The 20,221-nt window shown below is 41.5% G+C and overlaps 2 protein-coding genes across 3 annotated transcripts in view; both read right to left on the bottom strand.

Moving 5' to 3' along the window:
• The window catches only part of LOC124141476 (small subunit processome component 20 homolog), a 91,814-nt gene extending 91,550 nt beyond the window's left edge, over positions 1–264 (bottom strand). The window contains exon 1 of the mRNA XM_048402402.1: positions 139–264. Within this exon, the coding sequence (XP_048258359.1) occupies positions 139–180 (42 nt within the window). The 5' untranslated portion in view covers positions 181–264. The remainder of the gene's footprint in view (positions 1–138) is intronic.
• An 8,351-nt stretch (positions 265–8,615) lies between these two features.
• On the bottom strand, positions 8,616–19,974 carry LOC124141475 (proline hydroxylase buaE-like). Of its 2 annotated transcripts, none has more exons than XM_048402404.1 (8): positions 19,789–19,974; positions 18,797–18,915; positions 16,853–16,919; positions 15,943–15,990; positions 14,893–14,986; positions 13,521–13,609; positions 12,167–12,277; positions 8,616–8,939 (listed from the first exon to the last, which is right to left on the bottom strand). In XM_048402404.1, the coding sequence occupies exons 1-8, from the start codon at positions 19,957–19,959 to the stop codon at positions 8,763–8,765; spliced, it is 876 nt and encodes a 291-aa protein (XP_048258361.1). In that variant the 5' UTR covers positions 19,960–19,974; the 3' UTR covers positions 8,616–8,762. The 2 variants fall into 2 exon arrangements, with proteins under 2 accessions (XP_048258361.1, XP_048258360.1); XM_048402403.1 differs by having other exon boundaries at positions 15,943–16,056.
• Positions 19,975–20,221: the final 247 nt, after the last annotated feature.

Below are 20,221 nucleotides of genomic sequence, written 5' to 3' on the forward strand. Positions count from 1 at the left end.
CATCCTCTACCTCCACAACTGCACGCTGTCAAATATTTAGAACAGATTATCTTTTTATTTCCATGAATATGAATGGTTTTGTGGTGAATAAAGTTTCGTCATATCTTTCAGTCAAGTAATTTATCAACCGGAACTTACTCTGAAGTCATTCTCAGACTGGTGGTGCGAAGATTTAACCATTTTGGAAATATCTTCTAGGTATTTCTCTCTACCTAACTGTGTGTATACATTTCCAAACACGTGTGGACATTGCGGAAGTAAACTAGCGCCACCTATATCCACATTTCTGATTACCTCCCCTGTTACGATGCATTCGGATTTTGAGACACGTTCAATCCTTAGCGATGTTCCGATTGTTTCTAGCCTATGAAAAGAATTACTGGATTAGTTTCTTATCCAACCTTGAGTCGGAACGCTGCGTGTATTAGAAACCAAAAGACTCAAAGCATTCAATGACGATTGTCGAAGATGTGTCACCTAAATCATCCAAATCTACTCCGTATTAAATATTTTATTATACAATTCGACATAACTCCTTTACAAGAATCATATTCACGGGAAATACAGTCGAAACGCTCGCACAGAGACTTGATAACAATCAAGTACATTTTTGTCTTCGGCTGTCCCGTACACACGTGAAATTATTAATGTGCTTACTCACACACGGATATTTCCGAGCCGTCCTGGCATTTACCACGGACTTGTATAACTTGTTATATAGGTCCGTGCATTTACATACATATTTACTTCATTACGTATCAACAAGAACACTGATGTTATAAACACACACACACACACACAAGGGTTTTTTAATTACTTTTGTGAAAATGGACGAACGGTGAAGCCAACACAAATTATATGTGCGCTTCTCCGAGGTACTGAACGTAGACGTCAGTTTAAAGCTCTCGTTGTCAGTTTCAAATACCAAATGTCTGTTGTGTTGAGGTAGACAATCTATAAATGACACATTTTAGACAACGATATGACGTTTACCGTACGTAGAAATGCAGATTATGTGCTAAACGCATTCACGTTTCATTTTGGAGATATTGATTGAGCCAATTGCAAACATATGTACATTCGTAGTGACAACAAGATGTAACTGGATGCTATTTGTTATTAAACATACTTTATTGTCCAAAAAGACAAAGAGATTGGGCACAAGTGCAACACATATTACCGCCTTCTCCGTATATAACAGTGTGCATCTCCTACATATGCAAATATTATACATTTTAGTGTTTAAATATAGATTTAACAATATTAATTATTAACAATTTGGAAACAATGATATGCTAGCTACTGAATCTGTTAGTCGTTTCTATAAATTTGTGTACAGACAAGAATATTTTTGTATTCAGAAAAACATTTAGGTTTGGGTCACCAAAAAGAATACTGTGTAGAGTTTTTTGGCCTCCAAGATTATCGATAGCTGTCAGTTATGTCAGTAACTGGGTGTTCAGTGTTTGTCTTTGTTTATAATGTTGTTATTACGGCTGTCTAAAAACGTCATGTGTTTGATCATATGATAACAAAACTTCCAAATATATGTGTACAAGTAAGCTAATTTAAGTATATACTCTCGTAGTCTTCTCTTCTGATTGATCTATTTTAGTCGATACCTGTTAAGGGAATGCCGTGTTGTTTAAAGCCCGATTTCGTTCACAGTATCGTGTAATAAATGTCATATTTATAGAAATCTGTACTTTCCCTAAGTATGAAGTAGAAAACCTTGGAACTCTGATCTTGTATCTGTCAGTGGCACATAATATTGAATTATAATAGGGAAAGAATGTCATTCCCTAACACAGTAAGTGGTTCCACGTGAATGTTCTATTTACCGATATAATAATTACGGGGGTGGTCGGTTAGCCTCGTGGTTAAAGCGTCCGTTTGTCACGCTGAAGACCCGGGTTCGATTCCCCACATGGGTACAATGTGTGAAGCCCATTTCTGGTGTCCTCCCCGTGATGTTGCTGGAATATTGCTAAAAGCGGCGTAAAACCATACTCACTCACTCACTATTTACCGATATGAGAAGTAATGTGCGCACCAACCCATGTTGAGGTCGCTGTCATCAGACAACTTCTTGGTTGGGAATTCGGTATCGTTGGTTGGTTTCAATTCCGCACATGGATTTAATACATCAATGCAATGCTCGGGTCATAGACAATTCATTCACACGGGACTGGTAACCTTCCATTCCTCGTAGACCTGCAGAACAAACAGGAGTTTATTAGCCAGCCACAGGGTAGCATGTGACCGACTGTCGACCATGTTTATACCTATTCTAGTTGTTACAAATAATTTCATTTTCGGATTAAAGTGGTGATAAAGTTGTTATTTGGAGGTTTAGTCAGAAATGTACAAATTAGTTTGACCGAAGCATCTGTGATAACGGTGTTGACGTTAAACCAATCAACGTGACGCTCCCGGCCTTGATGTACGGCACCCAGCTGGCGGAGGAAGGAGTGATCACGTGCTGTATACGGGTGCCCAAACATAAAAATGGAAGTGGCGGTGAGGATATCAGGAAGTACATCTGTACATTTCATGTCACCAGTACATCGTCCACGCGGCTCGTGAGTGGCTACTTTTATATGGCTAATGACCGGTGCTTGCCCCGAGAGGCGACTTACATGGGGATTGGGTGGCAACATTGTGTAACCTGCTTGATTGTCATGACGCGTTACTCTGAAGCTACCATGTTTCCAAGCCAGATTGGTGTTTAGTTATTGAACGCCGCACTCAGCAAATTTCCAGTTATATGACGGCGGTCTCTGAGTAATGGAATCTGGACACACAATCCAGTGATTGATATCATGAGCATCGATCCAATGTATGAACCAAGTCAGCTCGAAGTTAGAGGTATATTATTGTAGATTTAAACATATCAGTTTATACACAACAAGGTATATCAAAAGAGGTACCTGTCTTCAGCCGATCACAATATTCTCTGAAGTAATGGTTAAAAGCAAATAATTTTTTACCAGGATTTTGGACACGGTGACATCCTAGACCCAGTTCCATGGGAAGGTAGGTTCAAGAAATGTATTGCATTTAAATATTCTTAAATTATTTATCAAGGAGAGGACGTTATCTTTGATATACTTGTGAATTTCTCTCTGAGTGAGAGGATTTACGCCGCTTTTAGCAATTTTCAAAGGATATAACGGCGCTTCACATATTGTACTTATGTGGGGAATAGAATCCGGACCTTCAGCGTGACAAGCGAACGCTTTACCCGCTGGGCTACTCCACCGCCCCCTTTCTCAAGAACCCCATGCTTGTCGTAAGTTACAATGACCTGGTAGGTTGAGTACGTGTGAGTGGGCGATGGTTGTGCGTTGCTCGTGTCAAGCACGGATACAACGTTTTGGGCAAAGACGAGTGCAACCCTTTGTAATGTAATCAAGAATTTTGTATTGGTATTTATAACCCTCATGACAAATAGTGTCATTTTCTAGCATTTATACCATACAATTGTCAGTTAAAGGAGTATGATTTGGTTCATTTCAAAGGTTGCCATCTACGTCTGCAAGAGTGAGTGAGAATGGTTTTACGCCGCTTTTAGCAATATTCCAGCAATATCACGGCTTCACAAATTGTACCCATGTCGGGAATCGAACCCGGGTCTTCGGCGTTACGAGCGAACGCTTTAACCACAAGGCTACCCGACCGCCCAACTTCTGCAAGACGACCGACGACTCGAGGCTGGACGAGTATCGCCAGTTTATACTGGGGATGGTGTCTGCTACCCTTTTTGCTGCCTTTCAGAGGTCCAATAACTTTTATTTTCACAGCTATTTTGCCCTTTACGCCAAATTTCAATCTGTTTCGGCGGATAATCTGGACTAGTTACTAATTTTCTCTTGCACTGACAAATATATTTCCAAATCCAGTACTTCGAAAGATGACCCAAACATGACACTTCCGGTCGAGTAAATAATTATAAGGAAAACAATCTCATTAAAATCAGACCTTATGTTCTCGCTTTGTTTAGCAGTAGCGAGAACTAAGATCTGATTTTAATGAGATTGTAAGGAAAAGTACATGCATTTCTATATTTCGACGGTTCACACAGTTTAACCAGCGCTTTTAAATTGTTCACACTTCAATGAACCCATCCAAAGTGACGTTCAGTTCTTAATAAATCAAATCTTAAAAATAGGTTACAGGAAAGTGAACAAAAATATGATCCTCGATGCTCCGATTCCAACCAATGCAACCTTCAAGCGCGGATTTATATATGACGTCACATAAGTTTGTAAAGAGGTGCATTTCGAGTCGAACGGGAGCATCAGGATGAAATTTATACTTACAGCTGTTGAAAATGAAGTTTATGGGGCAGTTATGGAAAAAAAACGACGCGTGAACCCTCTCATGGCACTAGCAAATTGGTAATGTCACCGATTTATGAATGTGTTGCTTGTGTTTGGATAATCGCAAACCAATTGGGACGATGTGGAATGGACTAGTGGGGATTAAACAGAGTGCTCTGAAAATTGTATGTTTTGTGTTAATTTTCAAAGTCAGGGTGTGTTATATTTGGAGTTTGGGATTTGTCGTGTGTGCTGTAATACTTTGCTAAGCTGGTGTTTCTTGTCACCTGAGATGGACCTACTGTATGACCGCCGTGTGCTGCCGCTTCTCGGCCTAGAATGCACGGAGAAGGTCAGCCAACTCAGATACCGGAATAGGAATTCCGTCTACGGATATTTACTCCGATGACCAATCGGTAAAAGAGGTAGGCAATTTTTTTTGTCGTTTTATTGGGTTTTTTAAAAAATAAAATGTCTTTCCCTACCTATTTATGTTTTATGGTTTCTCAAAATCTTAGATTTTGTTCCCGGTACGATAGTGAATCGGGTTTTAGTTTCGGATTGATCAGGAGCAGTCGCTTTGATCTGTGTCAGCGGCCACATCTGAGCAGGGTGCGACATTGATTCCATTGGTGCTAGATTCATGTCATTTCCGAAAACAAGGCATCAAAGTCAATATCGCTCAATAAATCAATTTCGTTCACATCAGTATTTTTACAGAATTCATTTTCTTCACTTGCGTTATTCGCATTGATAGATAGATCTAGCCATTCCATATCCAAATCACCGTAAGGACAGTCCATTTTGTTTCATCTAGAAGCTAGACGACATTAAACACCAGAACCAAAGCATTTATTTGATTTTAAGTCAGATGAAATGTTACAAGACAAGGAAAAATACTAAATTAATTGTATTCCTCATAAATTCAGGGATTAAAAAGAAAATAGAAAAACGAGTTTATTGTGAACACCGATCGAGAATTCGGGGAAAGTAGTTCCGGCAAAAGTTCACACAATCAATTTCACAAAAAATTATTGTTCACATCGTGTGAACTTTTCAGTCCGTTCACAGGAGTGCGAACTCCAAATATCAGATCACGTGTCTACCCATTCAGCCACTCAGCATGAAAGAAACCGTGTAAACTTTAAAGTATGAATTTATCAAACCATGAACAAATACTATACAAATTGATTAGCTAAGCAACTGTATAACAGTTATTACAAAAGATGGCTAAAAACAACATTTTGACAAGACAATCAGCAAGACCATAGACAGCCAGTTAAGCTGGATGTGACCAGTTAACACCTGGGAGTTAATTAACTCAACGCTCGACTGCATGAGTGAGTGAGTGAGTGAGTATGGTTTTACGCCGCTTTTAGCAATATTCCAGCAATATCACGGCGGGGGACACCAGAAATGGGCTTCACACATTGTACCCATGTCGGGAATCGAACCCGGATCTTCAGCGTGACGATCGAACGCTTTAACCACTGGGCTACCTGACCCCCCCCCCCCCCCCCCCCCCCCCCCTCGACTGCATGAATAACCTCGGCCTGGTTAGACAGTGTTATAGTGCAAACCATTTCAATACTTTTATTTATAATTGTGCAAACCATTTCAATACTTTTATTTAACATTTCATTTATCTAAATACCAAACTGGTTCAATATGTTTCCAAGTGCACCGAATTTCTATGCCCTTTGTCTGTTTAATACATTCAGCAAACATTCGGCGTATCCCCTCTTATCATAAGCCCCTCCGGGCAGGACCCTCTCCAGCGCTATCTATAAATTTCAATTAACACCTCCTAACGTCGCCGGATCTTACGTCTATACATACACGTGGGACAATGACCTTGCCACACGTTACGTAATACCTCGCTCTACAAAACCCGACTGACATGGTCAGTCAGGGAGAGAGACAGCCAGGAGACAGCCTGGAGACAGCCAGAAGATCGACTAAGTGACAGAACGGTTCTCCCACCCGGGAAGATTGGCCACTCGGTCCCGGTGTGCGTTCTGTCACGTTATTATCAACATGTACCTTTTCGACTTATTCCAAACCATCAACAATAAACATGGCTGCTGTCGTCTTAAACTTCACCCCTGAGTTTTGTCTTCCGTCATCACCCTGAGCTACCATCCGAGGGCCGAAACTACGCTCTTGGACAACAGGGAGAAATGGTCACTGAGGACCTATCTCTGAACTATATCTCTTATGTCACGCGTAAATACATGCAAGTTTAGCCTTACAGGCTAAAGCCGCTTGGACTAAAAAAAGGAAACACTTGACTTCAAGAAGATACAGGAACTTGACCAACAGAGGATCTAGACTCACAACAATAAAAAGATACTTGACCTGAAGAGTAACTTGACTTTCAACCATAAACATATACTTGTCCTAAACTAGGCAATCCCGTGAAAATTAGTTATCAATTATAAGATATGATACCCTATCCAATATATCTAGCTCAGTAACACCAAGAGTAAGCCAGTACAAGGTCAAAACTGACCCATAATTACCAACTGGCGAAACTTAGTTCGAAGGATCACTCAGTAACAGAGCGACCGTGAAAGGTCTAGCGACCCCTTGCGATGGTTACGCTCGAAAGCATTGAGGTTCTGAAACAGGACGCGCGGACCTCGGAGACGACAACTGGCTATAAATACATGAGAACTGTCTACATAGTACGAGTTTATCTCGCTTCTGCGTGAAAATCAAAAGTTACTGAAACACTTTCGATACATGAATATGCATGCATACATACATGAAATAACATATAATAACTCAATACATGATAAAAGTATGAGATTTAACTGCTAGGGAAGAACCATTTACAGACAAAAAATTCTCTAACAATATCTCGTAAGAGGCGACTAACGGATCGGGTGGTCAGCCTCGCTGACATGGTTGATGCATGTCATCGTATTCCAATTGATGCTCATGATGTCAATTACTAGATCGTCTGGTCCAGATTGGATTATTTACAGACCGACGTCATATAGCTGCGATATTGCAGAATGCGGCGTTAAACAACATACAAACAAACAAACAAACAATCAAACAATACCCAAATGAGCATTAAGGCAGAGAGAGAGAGAGAATATTGTTTATTAAAGTGTCACATGTTATATACACTTCGTAATACGATATATACAAAACAGTAAAATATAACATCCGGCCAAATATGACCTACGAGACACTATAAAACATATCAATCATAAAACTATTCAGTTGAAACAGAATAATAAATACATACCTCGTGATGCAGGCGCGGAGCACGGCCGTGGGCGGTTTCAATGAGGAGCGCACCAGTATGCCAGGATACAGGGCAACTGACTTCGAAAGTCCTAAGTTAAACAGTGCGCTCCCCCTTAACTCCCCCCCACCGCGTTGCGCCGCCCACACACCACGTCATTCATACATACATACATACATACATACATACATACAAGTCATACATACATACTTGGCTTAAAATGAAATTGCCTTCTTTTAACCATGTTGTAAATTGATTTGGCTAAAATACATTGGAGCGATTCTTCGTTCATAATAAAAATAAACTTTTCTAAACTACTCATATAATGAAATGTTTTATCTACAGAAGTTGCTTCTTTAGCTAAGTTGTATCTTAAATCATCATAAAATAGACATTCTATTAAAAAGTGACATTCATCTTCAACATAATTTACATGATCATTAGTAGGATTGGCGTGACAATATTTACAAGTCCTATCCAACAGTAGGGTAGGTGGCTTGGCGTAGCGGCCGGTCTCAACATGTAAAGGTAAAATACCACATCGAAAGGATGCTAAAAGTCTTCGATGATCTCTAAAACGTACATGACATAAATAAGGCTCAGCAGTAGGTGATGATTTGTACATTCTGTATGTGCGTAATTTATTGCCATTTGGATTATTCTTGTCATTCCAAAGCGCAGTATACCACATATCACAATCCTCAGCAGTTAAGAAACACTTTACACGGTCAACACACTGTTTAATGCTGTATCCACAATAAGGTAAATTTGACAAATTATAGTGAGCTAAAATGTTTACGATTTTTTTATCCCAGGATTGTGATCGGATTTTGGACCAATTATGAATGATAAGAGGGAGAAGATGGGCCTGCATATTCTGAATTCTAAAATATAATCTAAAGCATTCAACGTGCTGCATTAAGACACCGAGCTATGGTGAGCGACGCAACAGTTACGAGTCGGTTGGCTCTTTGATTACAGGACCGTGACGAGCTTGGTTTTACGATCTGGTGACACAGACAGACAGACAGACAGACAGACAGACTGTTTATTTGAGTCAGAGACACAGAGATATGGCTATCTGAATTAATGGGCACATGATGTCAGTGTTTGTACTAATATCTATACGAAAACATGCAAATTACTTTCTCAACTTCCGCTTAAATGGCCTCTGATAAGAACTAATAAATCTGAGAGAACTTGTAGTTTAGATAATCCAGGCATGAGATGGGTTCATATTTGTCTGAACCATCCAGGCATTTAATGATGGTGTCATCGTCTGGGTTGATAAAAAACGCAAGCGACTGTCGTGTCTGATGTTTCTTTAGTTCCGATTCAGGAATCAGGACCCGGTGTTTCTGAAAATCACAAACAATCATGACACACTTGACACTAGGGTTGCGACCGGGTACGAAAACTGAACTCGAGTACCCGGCAGACAATACCCGAACCGGACTCGAGTACCCGTAGTTCAATGTTGTCCCACTTGTTTGTAATGCTTTTGCCAATAAAAGGTCATCAAACATCTATTGATCTATTCTAAGGTATTATGTTTTTTATTAAATGCCTGCAGTGCTTACCTAAAACCACAAGTGACGCAGAATATCAAAGTAAATGCTCTTGTTTTTAAAAAATGTAGCTGATACATATGCCACAGAGACGGCATTTGGTCTTTTTCTTTGTGTCATTAAGGTCAAAATACACCCAAACATTTGAACGTTTGTCCATTTTGAAGTGAATTACGAGTTATCTCCCCTGAACGGGTACTCGAGTCCTAGGCTACCCGACCCGTTATCGGGTACTCGAGCACCCGTCGCAACCCTACTTGACACACTTGTGAACACTTTGCCTTCCGGATGGCTCCACTCTGAACAGCAAGCGTATTGGTCAAGTCCATTCAAATACTGTTGATACTTGCAACAGTAGGCACTTTGCCCACCTCGTTTGTGCATAGACGGGTTTGGTATTCAGCCAGCATTGTCATGTAATTTAAGGTATATAATGTACGCCCAGTCCTCTAGCGCCAGCCAGAGTCACGGGCGGCCCAGTCGTCTAAGGCGCCGTGATTTGCTGTGCAGAGTTGTGTCCCTTGGGCACGCAAGCAACCTATGATTGTGGGTTCGAATCCAAGTTCCCGATTATGTTACCAGGTTTGTCAGCACCATACCCATGCTCGTGGGTTTCACCGAAGTGGTAAACGTCTGAGACCTGCATCACTTCAGGCTTTCCTCCCACATTAAACCGACACGTCGCGATATGACTGGAATACTGTTAAAAGCGGCGTTAAACACAACTTACTCATTCACTCTACTGTCTGCCTGTTTGTGTTGGTATGCTGGTGCTAACCTATGCTTGGAAGTACTTCATTCAAAGCGGGGGTCACTTCTTAAAATAATTTATAATGATGTCAGTTGTCCAAGGTTTTACCTGCAGCTGGACTCAAACAAAAAGTAGTCTCGACAGATCCGATACCTAATACAATATACCTTAAAACAGATGACATGCCTCAAAGGATTTGTTGTTGTTGTTGTTGTTGTTCAGATATTGATGCATAAAAGTGGTTTCAAATAGTTAAACACAAATTACCCACTTCACCCGCTACATATTTTAAGCACGAAATACCCACTTCACCCGCTATATATACTGAACCGCAAAAGAAACGCCACCCCAAATAACACTGCATGATAATATGTGATTAAACATCTAGGTCATTTTTGTCAAAGTTTCTAAAATGTAACATTACCTTGTCAGGAAAAATGAAATTTGATGATAAAAAAACAAAAACGCATCACGACAACGGCCATGGTAACCCGATGCACGTGAGTTCCGTGCAAATTGAAATGCACATGCGTTCCCCCATTTCTTGCCCCATAAAAATCCACCCAGGTCGGATAACATAATTCATTGCTACCACATACCAAGATTGACAAGAAATCAACGACACCAAGCCCTGAACGATTGCAAGCTGGACAAACCGCCCGGCAAGTAGCCAATGCATTTCCCCGTAAGGACTATACACAGGCTCCAGCAACGGTACCAGACCACCAACACTACAGATGACCAACCACATGGTGGAAGACCAAGGGTCACCACCCGACGTCAGGATCGTCATATTTTCGACAGCATCTTCAAGATCGCCTTGTTACTGCTGCGGAAACTGCTCGACAGACCAAGGGGACACACCAGCAACACATTAGTGCGGACACCGTGCGTCGACGATTGACCAGCAGACACCACGAGTGTCACAGGCCACACCGAGGATCCATTGTGGCACGACGTCATCGCCGGGACCGTCTTCAGTGGGCAACACAGCACCAGCATTGGCGCCACCAGCAGTGGAAAAGAGTCCTCTTATCAGACGAGAGCCATTACTGTATCTCAACAGCAGATGGCAGAGAGAGAGTCTGACGCCACCGTGGGGAACGTTATTCGGATGCTTGTGTTGTTGAGAGAGACTCGTGGGATGGTCCGAGCACCATGGTGTGGGGTGGAATTGGTCTTGCACAGAGGGTCGGCCCTGTGGTCTTCCAGAACATCGGTCCAGGGAGAAGCAATGGTGTCACAGAAGCTCGGTACATTGATCAAGTCTTGCGACCACACGCCATACCTCATTTGGCACGTCGCCGCATCCACGAGTTTCAGCATGATAACGCCCGTGCCCACACTGTGAGAGCAACAAGAGACTTCCTCCAGCAGAACGGCATCAGAACAATGCTCTGGCCTGCAATTTAAATCCCATTGAGCACCTGTGGGACGAGATTCAAAGATGGCTGAATGACGTCCGACCAAGGCCGACAACTGCAGCTGAACTGCGACAGGCGTTCCTCAGAGTGTGCCTATGGCTATCAAGTGCCTATGGCTTTCATCAACCGCCTCATCCATTCCATGTATCGACGTTGCACGGCAGTCATCAATGCACATGGCGGACACACGAGTAACTGACTTGTGATGCCATTTTCTCAGAGACGAGTGTTGTGTTTCACTTTAAGAACATTTGACACTTTAATTTCAACCTTGATGATCAGTTTTGCCAAATTTCATCTTTTTGATATCCCTCAAAGTATGTTGACAGTGTTTGGACAAATGCGGTTTCTCATATATCCATCCATGGTGACGTTTCTTTTGCGGTTCAGTATATTTTAAACACGAAATACCCACTTCACCCGCTATATATTTTAAACACGAAATACGCATTTCACCCGCTATATATTTTAAACATGAAATACGCATTTCACCCGCTATATATTTTAAACACGAAATACCCACTTCACCCCTATATTTTAAACACGAAATACCCACTTCACCCCTATATATTTTTAACACGAAATACCCGCTAAAACAACTTGATGTATGACGACATTGAATAGCATCTTCATTTGGAATAAATATTCTCAACACAATTTACAAAAGGGGATTTTAAATGGTATCTGGAAACCTTTTCAATAACATTTCATATCATTGTAAATTATCACAAGCGTATTTCGAGAAGAAACTAATGTTACTCGCTCCTGACTTTGTACATGTTTTCCAACTTAAATTACTTGTCGAATCACCAATGAGAACGGGAACTGTATCGTTGGCTTACTGCTGCTCTGAGTTTGTCTGCCGTCCATCGCTGCATGAGGTCACCAATGTTGACCACGATGGCGCCGGGGACAGGCTGGGCCGGAACATACACGTCGTCGGTATTCATCACCTGAAACATGTCATACCACATACATGCCATCAGTATTCATCACCTGAAACATGTTATACACACATACATGTCATCAGTAGTCATCACCTGAAACATGTCATACCACATGCATGTCATCAGTAGTCATCACCTGAAACATGTTATACACACATACATGTCATCAGTAGTCATCACCTGAAACATGTCATACCACATGCATGTCATCAGTAGTCATCACCTGAAACATGTCATACCACAGACATGCTGTCAGTATTCATCACCTGAAACATGTCATACCACATACATGCCATCAGTATTCATCACCTGAAACATGTCATACCACATACATGCCATCAGTATTCATCACCTGAAACATGTCAAACCACATACATGCCATCAGTATTCATCACCTGAAACATGTCATACCACAGACATGTTGTCAGTATTCATCACCTGAAACATGTCATACCACATACTTGTCATCAGTAGTCATCACCTGAAACATGTCATACCACAGACATGCTGTCAGTATTCACCACCTGAAACATGTCATCAGTATTCATCACCTTAAATATGTCATATCACATACATGTCATCAGTATTCATCACCTGAAACATGTCATACCACATACATGCCATCAGTATTCATCACCTGAAACATGTCATACCACATACATGCCATCAGTATTCATCACCTGAAACATGTCAAACCACATACATGCCATCAGTATTCATCACCTGAAACATGTCATACCACATGCATGTCATCAGTAGTCATCACCTGAAACATGTCATACCACATGCATGTCATCAGTAGTCATCACCTGAAACATGTCATACCACATACATGCCATCAGTTTTCATCACCTGAAACATGTCATACCACATACATGCCATCAGTATTCATCACCTGAAACATGTCAAACCACATACATGCCATCAGTATTCATCACCTGAAACATGTCATACCACATGCACGTCATCAGTAGTCATCTCCTGAAACATGTCATACCACATTCACGTCGTCAGTATCAACATAGTGAGACAACTTGAGCTTTTAAGTCATATTTCAATGACATTTTGGATGGTGTCAAGGGCATTTGAACTTCATTATGACTAAAAAACATTTAGAAAGTATAGACATGTGAACACATATTTTCAAAATGATGAAAAATAAACATGACAAGATCCTTCATTTAATTCTGTCATGTTGTCATTTTTTCGTTTCCGTCTAATCCTGAAACTCATTGAAACTGAAACTAACCTCTAAGCCCCCGATGTCATCTTGGAATAGCAGGGTCACTGTGCCATAGTCAGAGTGTTCTCCACAGCGAGCTTGTCCTGGCTTCACGGCTGTAACAGCAGATTTATTCATTCCTTTGTTCGTTCTTTCATTCATTCGTTCATTTATCATAAGGACACCCCCACGCCCATTACTAGGGCTGCGACGATACAGGAAGGTCACGATACGATACGCATCTCGATATTCTGGTCACGATACGATACGTATCCCGATACGCAATGATAAAAAACAAGACTTAAAGCATGTCAAGATTGAACCTTTCATGATTTTGGAACAGTCAAAATTATTTTATAATAACAAGACTACTGAAGTTGTTCAGCTTCAAAGTGGAACATTCTCTAACTTTCCTTCAACACAATTCAAAGTTCAAACACCAGAAAACAATTAATGTATAACTTCAAAGAATTTTGATGCAATGGTCGAAGAAATTGTATCTGAAATTATTGTTTTATCAGGAATAATATATTCCAATATCGTGTTACCTTAGTTGCAGCTTTTACTATATATATATTTAAAATTATAAGAACCACAAGTGTAGCATTTTGGTACTGGTGATTGCTGTTGCAGGATATTTTTACGTATGGAACAATTTGACCAGTCACCCTAGGGACTTCCCGTGCTACATGTATTTCGATTGCGAAAACGTTATGTTGACATATATTTGCCAAATTGCCACAAATATGACTTTTAACGAGTCAAAGTATGGCATTTTTAATATATGTATCCATTCTCTAGCAACTTAAGTTCGTTTCAATGTGTCAAAAGCGGTAATCTGACCGTGGTTGCTGTATCTCTTCACACACGATTTCACATAACTTAATGAAAACAATATTAAAGGAAATTTTGAATAAGAATAATAAAATATATTGCAAACACAAGTCCAGATATACAATGAACACGTTTTAATAACAAGATAGTATAATAATGGTATTGAATTGCGTACTTCAGTTCGGATTTGCTGACTGGTATTTTCGGTGTTATGTGCTTGCGGTGATCAGCTGATAATGTTTTATGAGATGGGGAAAAACATCTGTCGGTGTAAAACCTGAGCTTATTAATAATGTAAGTACGTTTTGGGGAGCCATGCGTTAGAGCGCGCTATAACCAAGTTAGCGGTTTATTGAAAGGCACAATAGCGAGGAAATGCTGTACTTGGGATTTGCGTTTCGTATCGTGGCGTATCGATAAATGGGCCCACGTTTATCGTATATCGTATCGTGGGTCAAGTATCGCGATGCATCGGAATATCGGTGTATCGTTTCACCCTTACCCATTAACCACCCCCACCCCAAACACCCCACCCCGTGTATATAAAATAGCCGCCATAGCTCACTTCCGGCTAGAGGGGGGTAGTAGAGGCTTCTGAGCGTGGTGATGTTGCCCTTGTTTCCTATCAGACTGTGACACTCCCGAAGGAAGTTGCGATCCTGAAACACAGGACACTGACAGCCTCAAACACAGACAAAACCTCTTGTGTGAGTGAGGATACTTGGTGTGTGTGTGTGCGTCTGCATGTGTGTATGTGTTCAACGAATTTTATAATTTAGCTATCATTAAGGTCAGGCAAGAAGATTGAGGCCTATCGACAGAATACAATAACTACAGCTTACTGCCCCCTTTCACTACGACCACGAATATCCCGAATCGGAAACTTTCGAAATTCGTGATGATTCGGCCAATAATGCAAACTTTCGTGGCTAATCGGGTTGAAAAATATGAAGAATGCCAGGAATGGGTTAAGAAACATGTACGAATTACAAGATTCATGTACGGATCATGCACGAATTGTAACAATCACCTACGACTAAGTTACGAATATGCCGAATGTTGTTCTTACTTAATTCTTACATGATTCGTAGTTGACTCGGGACATTCGTGGCTGTTTCGGGATGTTTTCGGGTTGAAGACAAGTCATTTTGGGAGCTAAGAATAGCCATGAATGCAAAAGAATCGATTATGAAGCTGTTACGGAACATAAGAATTAATTACGAATGGATTACGATACAGCCACCAAATTGCAATTCGGGGACCCTTCCACGAAAGTTTTTGACAAATAAAAACGTTCTCGCCGATTCGAAGAACTCCGGCGAACTGTACGAATGTTTGGGAATCAAATAGGATTCATTTAAGAACTTCAAGAAATGATTGAGATTTATCTACGGAAATGAAAAATGTCCTATTCGGGCTGATTCGGGATATTCGTGGTCGTAATGAAATGGGGGCATACAACAGCACGTCACCCCAAGAATCTACATCCAAGGTCCTGTCTGAAGTTTGAGGTCGATAGACAGGACATCATGGACCCGCTCTGTCAGCGGTTTATACCTGCAGTTTGCAACAACACACCAACATTCACCCCATGAAGCTACTAACAAGGTCCTACCTCAAGTTTGAGGCCGATAGACAGGACATCAAGGACCCGCTCTGTCAGCTGTGTGCATTCGTCAAAGAAAGAGAAGAAAGTTGACTTAAATTGGGGAACATCCGCCGGCCACGCCTGTAATAGACCAACATTATATTGTTGTCACCTGGCACCTGGACAAGACTTAATTACTTGTTTTCTTGTATTTGACTTGGTATCATTTGTACGTAAAGACTGCGCCAACACGCTGACATTTTCCAAAAGATTCAACTCTAAAGCTTGATGAAAGGATGCATATTTGCCATTCATGTTCGTCCCACCTGACTGCTAGTGGTTACTTGGGCTGAACCCACTGAAATATGGCAGGTTTTGTTTGTTTGTTTGTTGTTTAACGCCGCACTCAGCAATATTCCAGCTATATGACGGCGGTCTGTAAATAATCGAGTCTGGACCAGACAATCCAGTGATTGACATCATGAGCATCGATCCGCGCAATTGGGATCGATGACATGTATCAACCAAGTCAGTGAGCCTGACCACCCGATCCCGTTAGTCGCCTTTTACGACAAGCATTGTCGCCTTTTACGGCAAGCATGGGTTGCTGACGACCTATTCTACCCCGGAATCTTCACAGGTCGAAATATGGCAGGTAGTGCCGAGCGTTAACATAAAGATATTCCCGCTGATAAATTAGTGCGTGGTTTAGTTCACGAAGCAGGCAGCGATGTGGCAGCTATATCACAGCAGCCTGTAAATAACTGATGGAAACAAGTGACTGAAAGCATGAGCACACACGCACTACATCGGGGTACGATAACATACAATCAGCCGAGTCTCCGAACCTGACCATCCGATCTTTTATAGGCACCTGCACCGCGTCGACAAGCATATTGGGATACAGGTTTATCCTGAAGGTAAACAATTACAATACCCCATCATCTTTTGGTGTAAAGTTGAACGCTTCCTTGAGGTCTGCAGACTGTCGCTCGGGATTCAACCTTTGGGGAAATACAAACGTAGATTGAAACAAACGTTTAGAAACAGTGAGGATTTCAGGATGCAGGAAGAAAGCCTGAAGGGACAAAGTTTACCACCAAGGTGAAACCCATGAGCACGAGAATTGTTGTCATTAGGATCAGACCCTCAACCAGCGGATCCAAGGGATGCAACTCGGACAACACTTTAGTTCACTGGGCCACACGTGAGTAGCATAAATATTAAATGTTTGAGTGAGTGCATGTTGGTTTACATATAAGTATCAATATTTATCTACACCATGGATGCCTGTAGCTAATCAGGTCCAGATCAGACAGACCCAGAGCAAAATAACTATTCATTCAACTACTGACAACACAATCTCGTATATTCACAGGGAATAATGTACAGCGAGAGCATAAATTCATATCGAGCAAAACAAAGCCCAAGTACTTGCACGCCCGTACTTTGCATTGCGGATGTGTGCAAAAATACCAAATTATCAAAACACTCAAAAAAAATTCAAAACACTTGACATATATATATATATATATATAGGAGTGTTAGTAGCAAATTAGATCCACGTGTGGTGCCTCAGAGAAGATTCACCGGTGTCCCAGTCACGGGCGCGATTTCTTTTCCAACACGGGTGCAGAAATCGGACAAATATTTTCATGTACTTGTTATGAACAGATAAATTTATATTCTGTCTGCGTTTGTACGAAAGTGTTATGAGAGGCATTTATAAGTTGGAGTACTAAGAAAGGATAAGATATATGGATGAACAATTTCATTATTACAATTAGGAGCTTCACCGGCCAATATGTTTTACCCTTCTGTGCTTCTCCACTCCAGGGTGGTCGGGTAGCCTAGTGGTTAAAGCGTTCGTTCGTCACGCCGAAGACCCGGGTTCGAATCCCGACATGGGTACAATGTGTGAAGCCCATTTCTGGTGTCCCCAGCCGTGATATTGCTGGAATATTGCTAAAAGCGGCGTAAAACCAAACTTACTCACTCACTCATTCTCCACTCCAATGTAACTGCATCTTAAACCTACTCAACTGTATAAACACTGCCTCCTATCCCATATATACTTGTCAACCATACTCTGTACATCACTTGCTTGATAACGGTGTTAGAACCTACACATAAAGGTCGCTCCCAATTATAATATAAAAGTTGTTCATCGATACATCCTATCCTTACTTACGTTTCAATGACTTTATCGGAAGACAGAGAAGAAGAGAGGCCCCCATCTTCCCGAGGCAAGTGAGTTAACTGACTATAAAAGTCCGGTTTCCACCCTTGCCGAACTAGGCTGGTATTATGGAGTTACATTTTGGCTGGACTAACGAGTCTATGCATAGTCCAATCAAAATCGCGCACCGAAATCGAATTTCCGTTCGTAAAGTGTCATGCAGATTTCGGCCAACTGCAGGATTTGCAAAGCATGTGCACCGCTAACTCGTTGTCAACAGATATTTTCTAAATCTTTTCATGTTTTTAATCAAGGTGCTCACGTGATTTGATGCACTTCGCGATATAAGATTCGCGATTTTGTGTATTATCACAATATAGATCTTGATTATCGATCAGATCGTCTTGACTGGGCGCCACCGTTTTGTGCTACGATCGAACCCAGGAATTCCAACCTAGATCGGCAAGGGTGGAAACTGGACTTTCAAGTCAGTTAACTCTCTTGCCTCGGGAAGATGAGAGGCCCCGGGGACTTGGGAGATCTAGTGGTTTTCCCGAAACAGGGAATGGTTAGCAGCTATATCATCCTTTTAATTATCATTGTGGAATTTTGAAACTATCATCTACTTACATACTTGAATGTGTGAAATATGCCGTAGTGGCATGGTAACCACTAAACACAGATATTACCATGGCAACTCACGTTTCGCTCTCTAAGGCAACATAGCCATGATAATTTTTACCCTGGACTCGAGCACACTTCCTCTTCTCCTCCACGGGTTGATCAAAGAAGGCCTTGGACGCCGTGAACATGTCATCCACCTGGAATAACAATAGTACAATAACCTTCCATGGCTCACCGAGTGACGCTCTGAACATCTCATCCACCTGGAATAACAATAGTACAATAACCTTACATGGCTCACCGAGTGACGCTCTGAACATGTCATCCACCTGGAATAACAATAGTACAATAACCTTACATGGCTCACCGAGTGACGCTCTGAACATGTCATCCACCTGGAATAGCAATAGTACAATAACCCTCCATGGCTTAGCGGGTGACGCTCTGAACATGTCATCCACCTGGAATAGCAATAGTACAATAACCCTCCATGGCTCACCGCGTGACGCTCTGAACATGTCATCCACCTGGAATAGCAATAGTACAATAATCCTCCATGGCTCACCGAGTGACGCTCTGAACATGTCATCGAACTGGAATAACAATAGCACAATAACCCTCCATGGCTCATCCGGTGACACTCTGAACATGTCATCCACCTGGAATAACAATATTGTATTGTGACTTAAAATGACTTTGCTACAATACAAACTCTGAAAAATATGTTTGTTAATATTTTTTTCCGGTTCAGTAAAAACGGAAAGGAATTTAAGGGTATTTGAGATGACAAACATGAACCAAGATCAGCGCGAGCCCACTCATCACGATTAAGGGACATAACTCTGCAGAGGAAAGAGCGATACCTCAGACAAGTGGCCAATCTCATTAAACTCAGATATTTTACTCTCATAGGATTCTCTCTGGGTGAAGATCGACGACACCACCAGAGAAGGTTGGGGTATCGCAACAGTTTGGAGTGACCAACAATGAACGATTCACATTTCAACCTAATATGACAATAATATTTGGATACTGTCCCTGACCCATATACAGACATGATATGTCGTTACCTTCCTTTGCTCAACGCCATGATTGATCAGGTACAGAAAGCCAATTGTACTGAAGACATCATATATCTCCCTGGCCGTAGTCTCCAAAACTTCACTCGCCACGGACGTAGGGTCCGCTACATTCAGTCCGTACTTCTGGAAATCAACAACTGGAATAGCAGACGCCGCCATTGTTACATAGTATAGGTCACGCATCGATGGTGTCACATGGTTGCATGTGTGGTGTGAAAATAGAGGTTGAGCATGTAACTTGAGTATAGAGCGACTGGATGAGAACGGCGGCTCTGTCGTCAACCTATACTTGTTAGTGTGTCATATATGAAATAGGTGAGGTGAAATGGGGTTTAACGTCGCGTCCAAGATTATTGCACTTATATAGCGACGTGCATGTACGTGTGTGTGTTTGTGTGGCTGCTTGTACTAGTCCGGACTG

The sequence above is a fragment of the Haliotis rufescens genome, unplaced genomic scaffold, assembly GCF_023055435.1.
Source record: "Haliotis rufescens isolate VD_foot unplaced genomic scaffold, xgHalRufe1.0.p SCAF_26, whole genome shotgun sequence".
Classification (NCBI taxonomy): domain Eukaryota; kingdom Metazoa; phylum Mollusca; class Gastropoda; order Lepetellida; family Haliotidae; genus Haliotis; species Haliotis rufescens.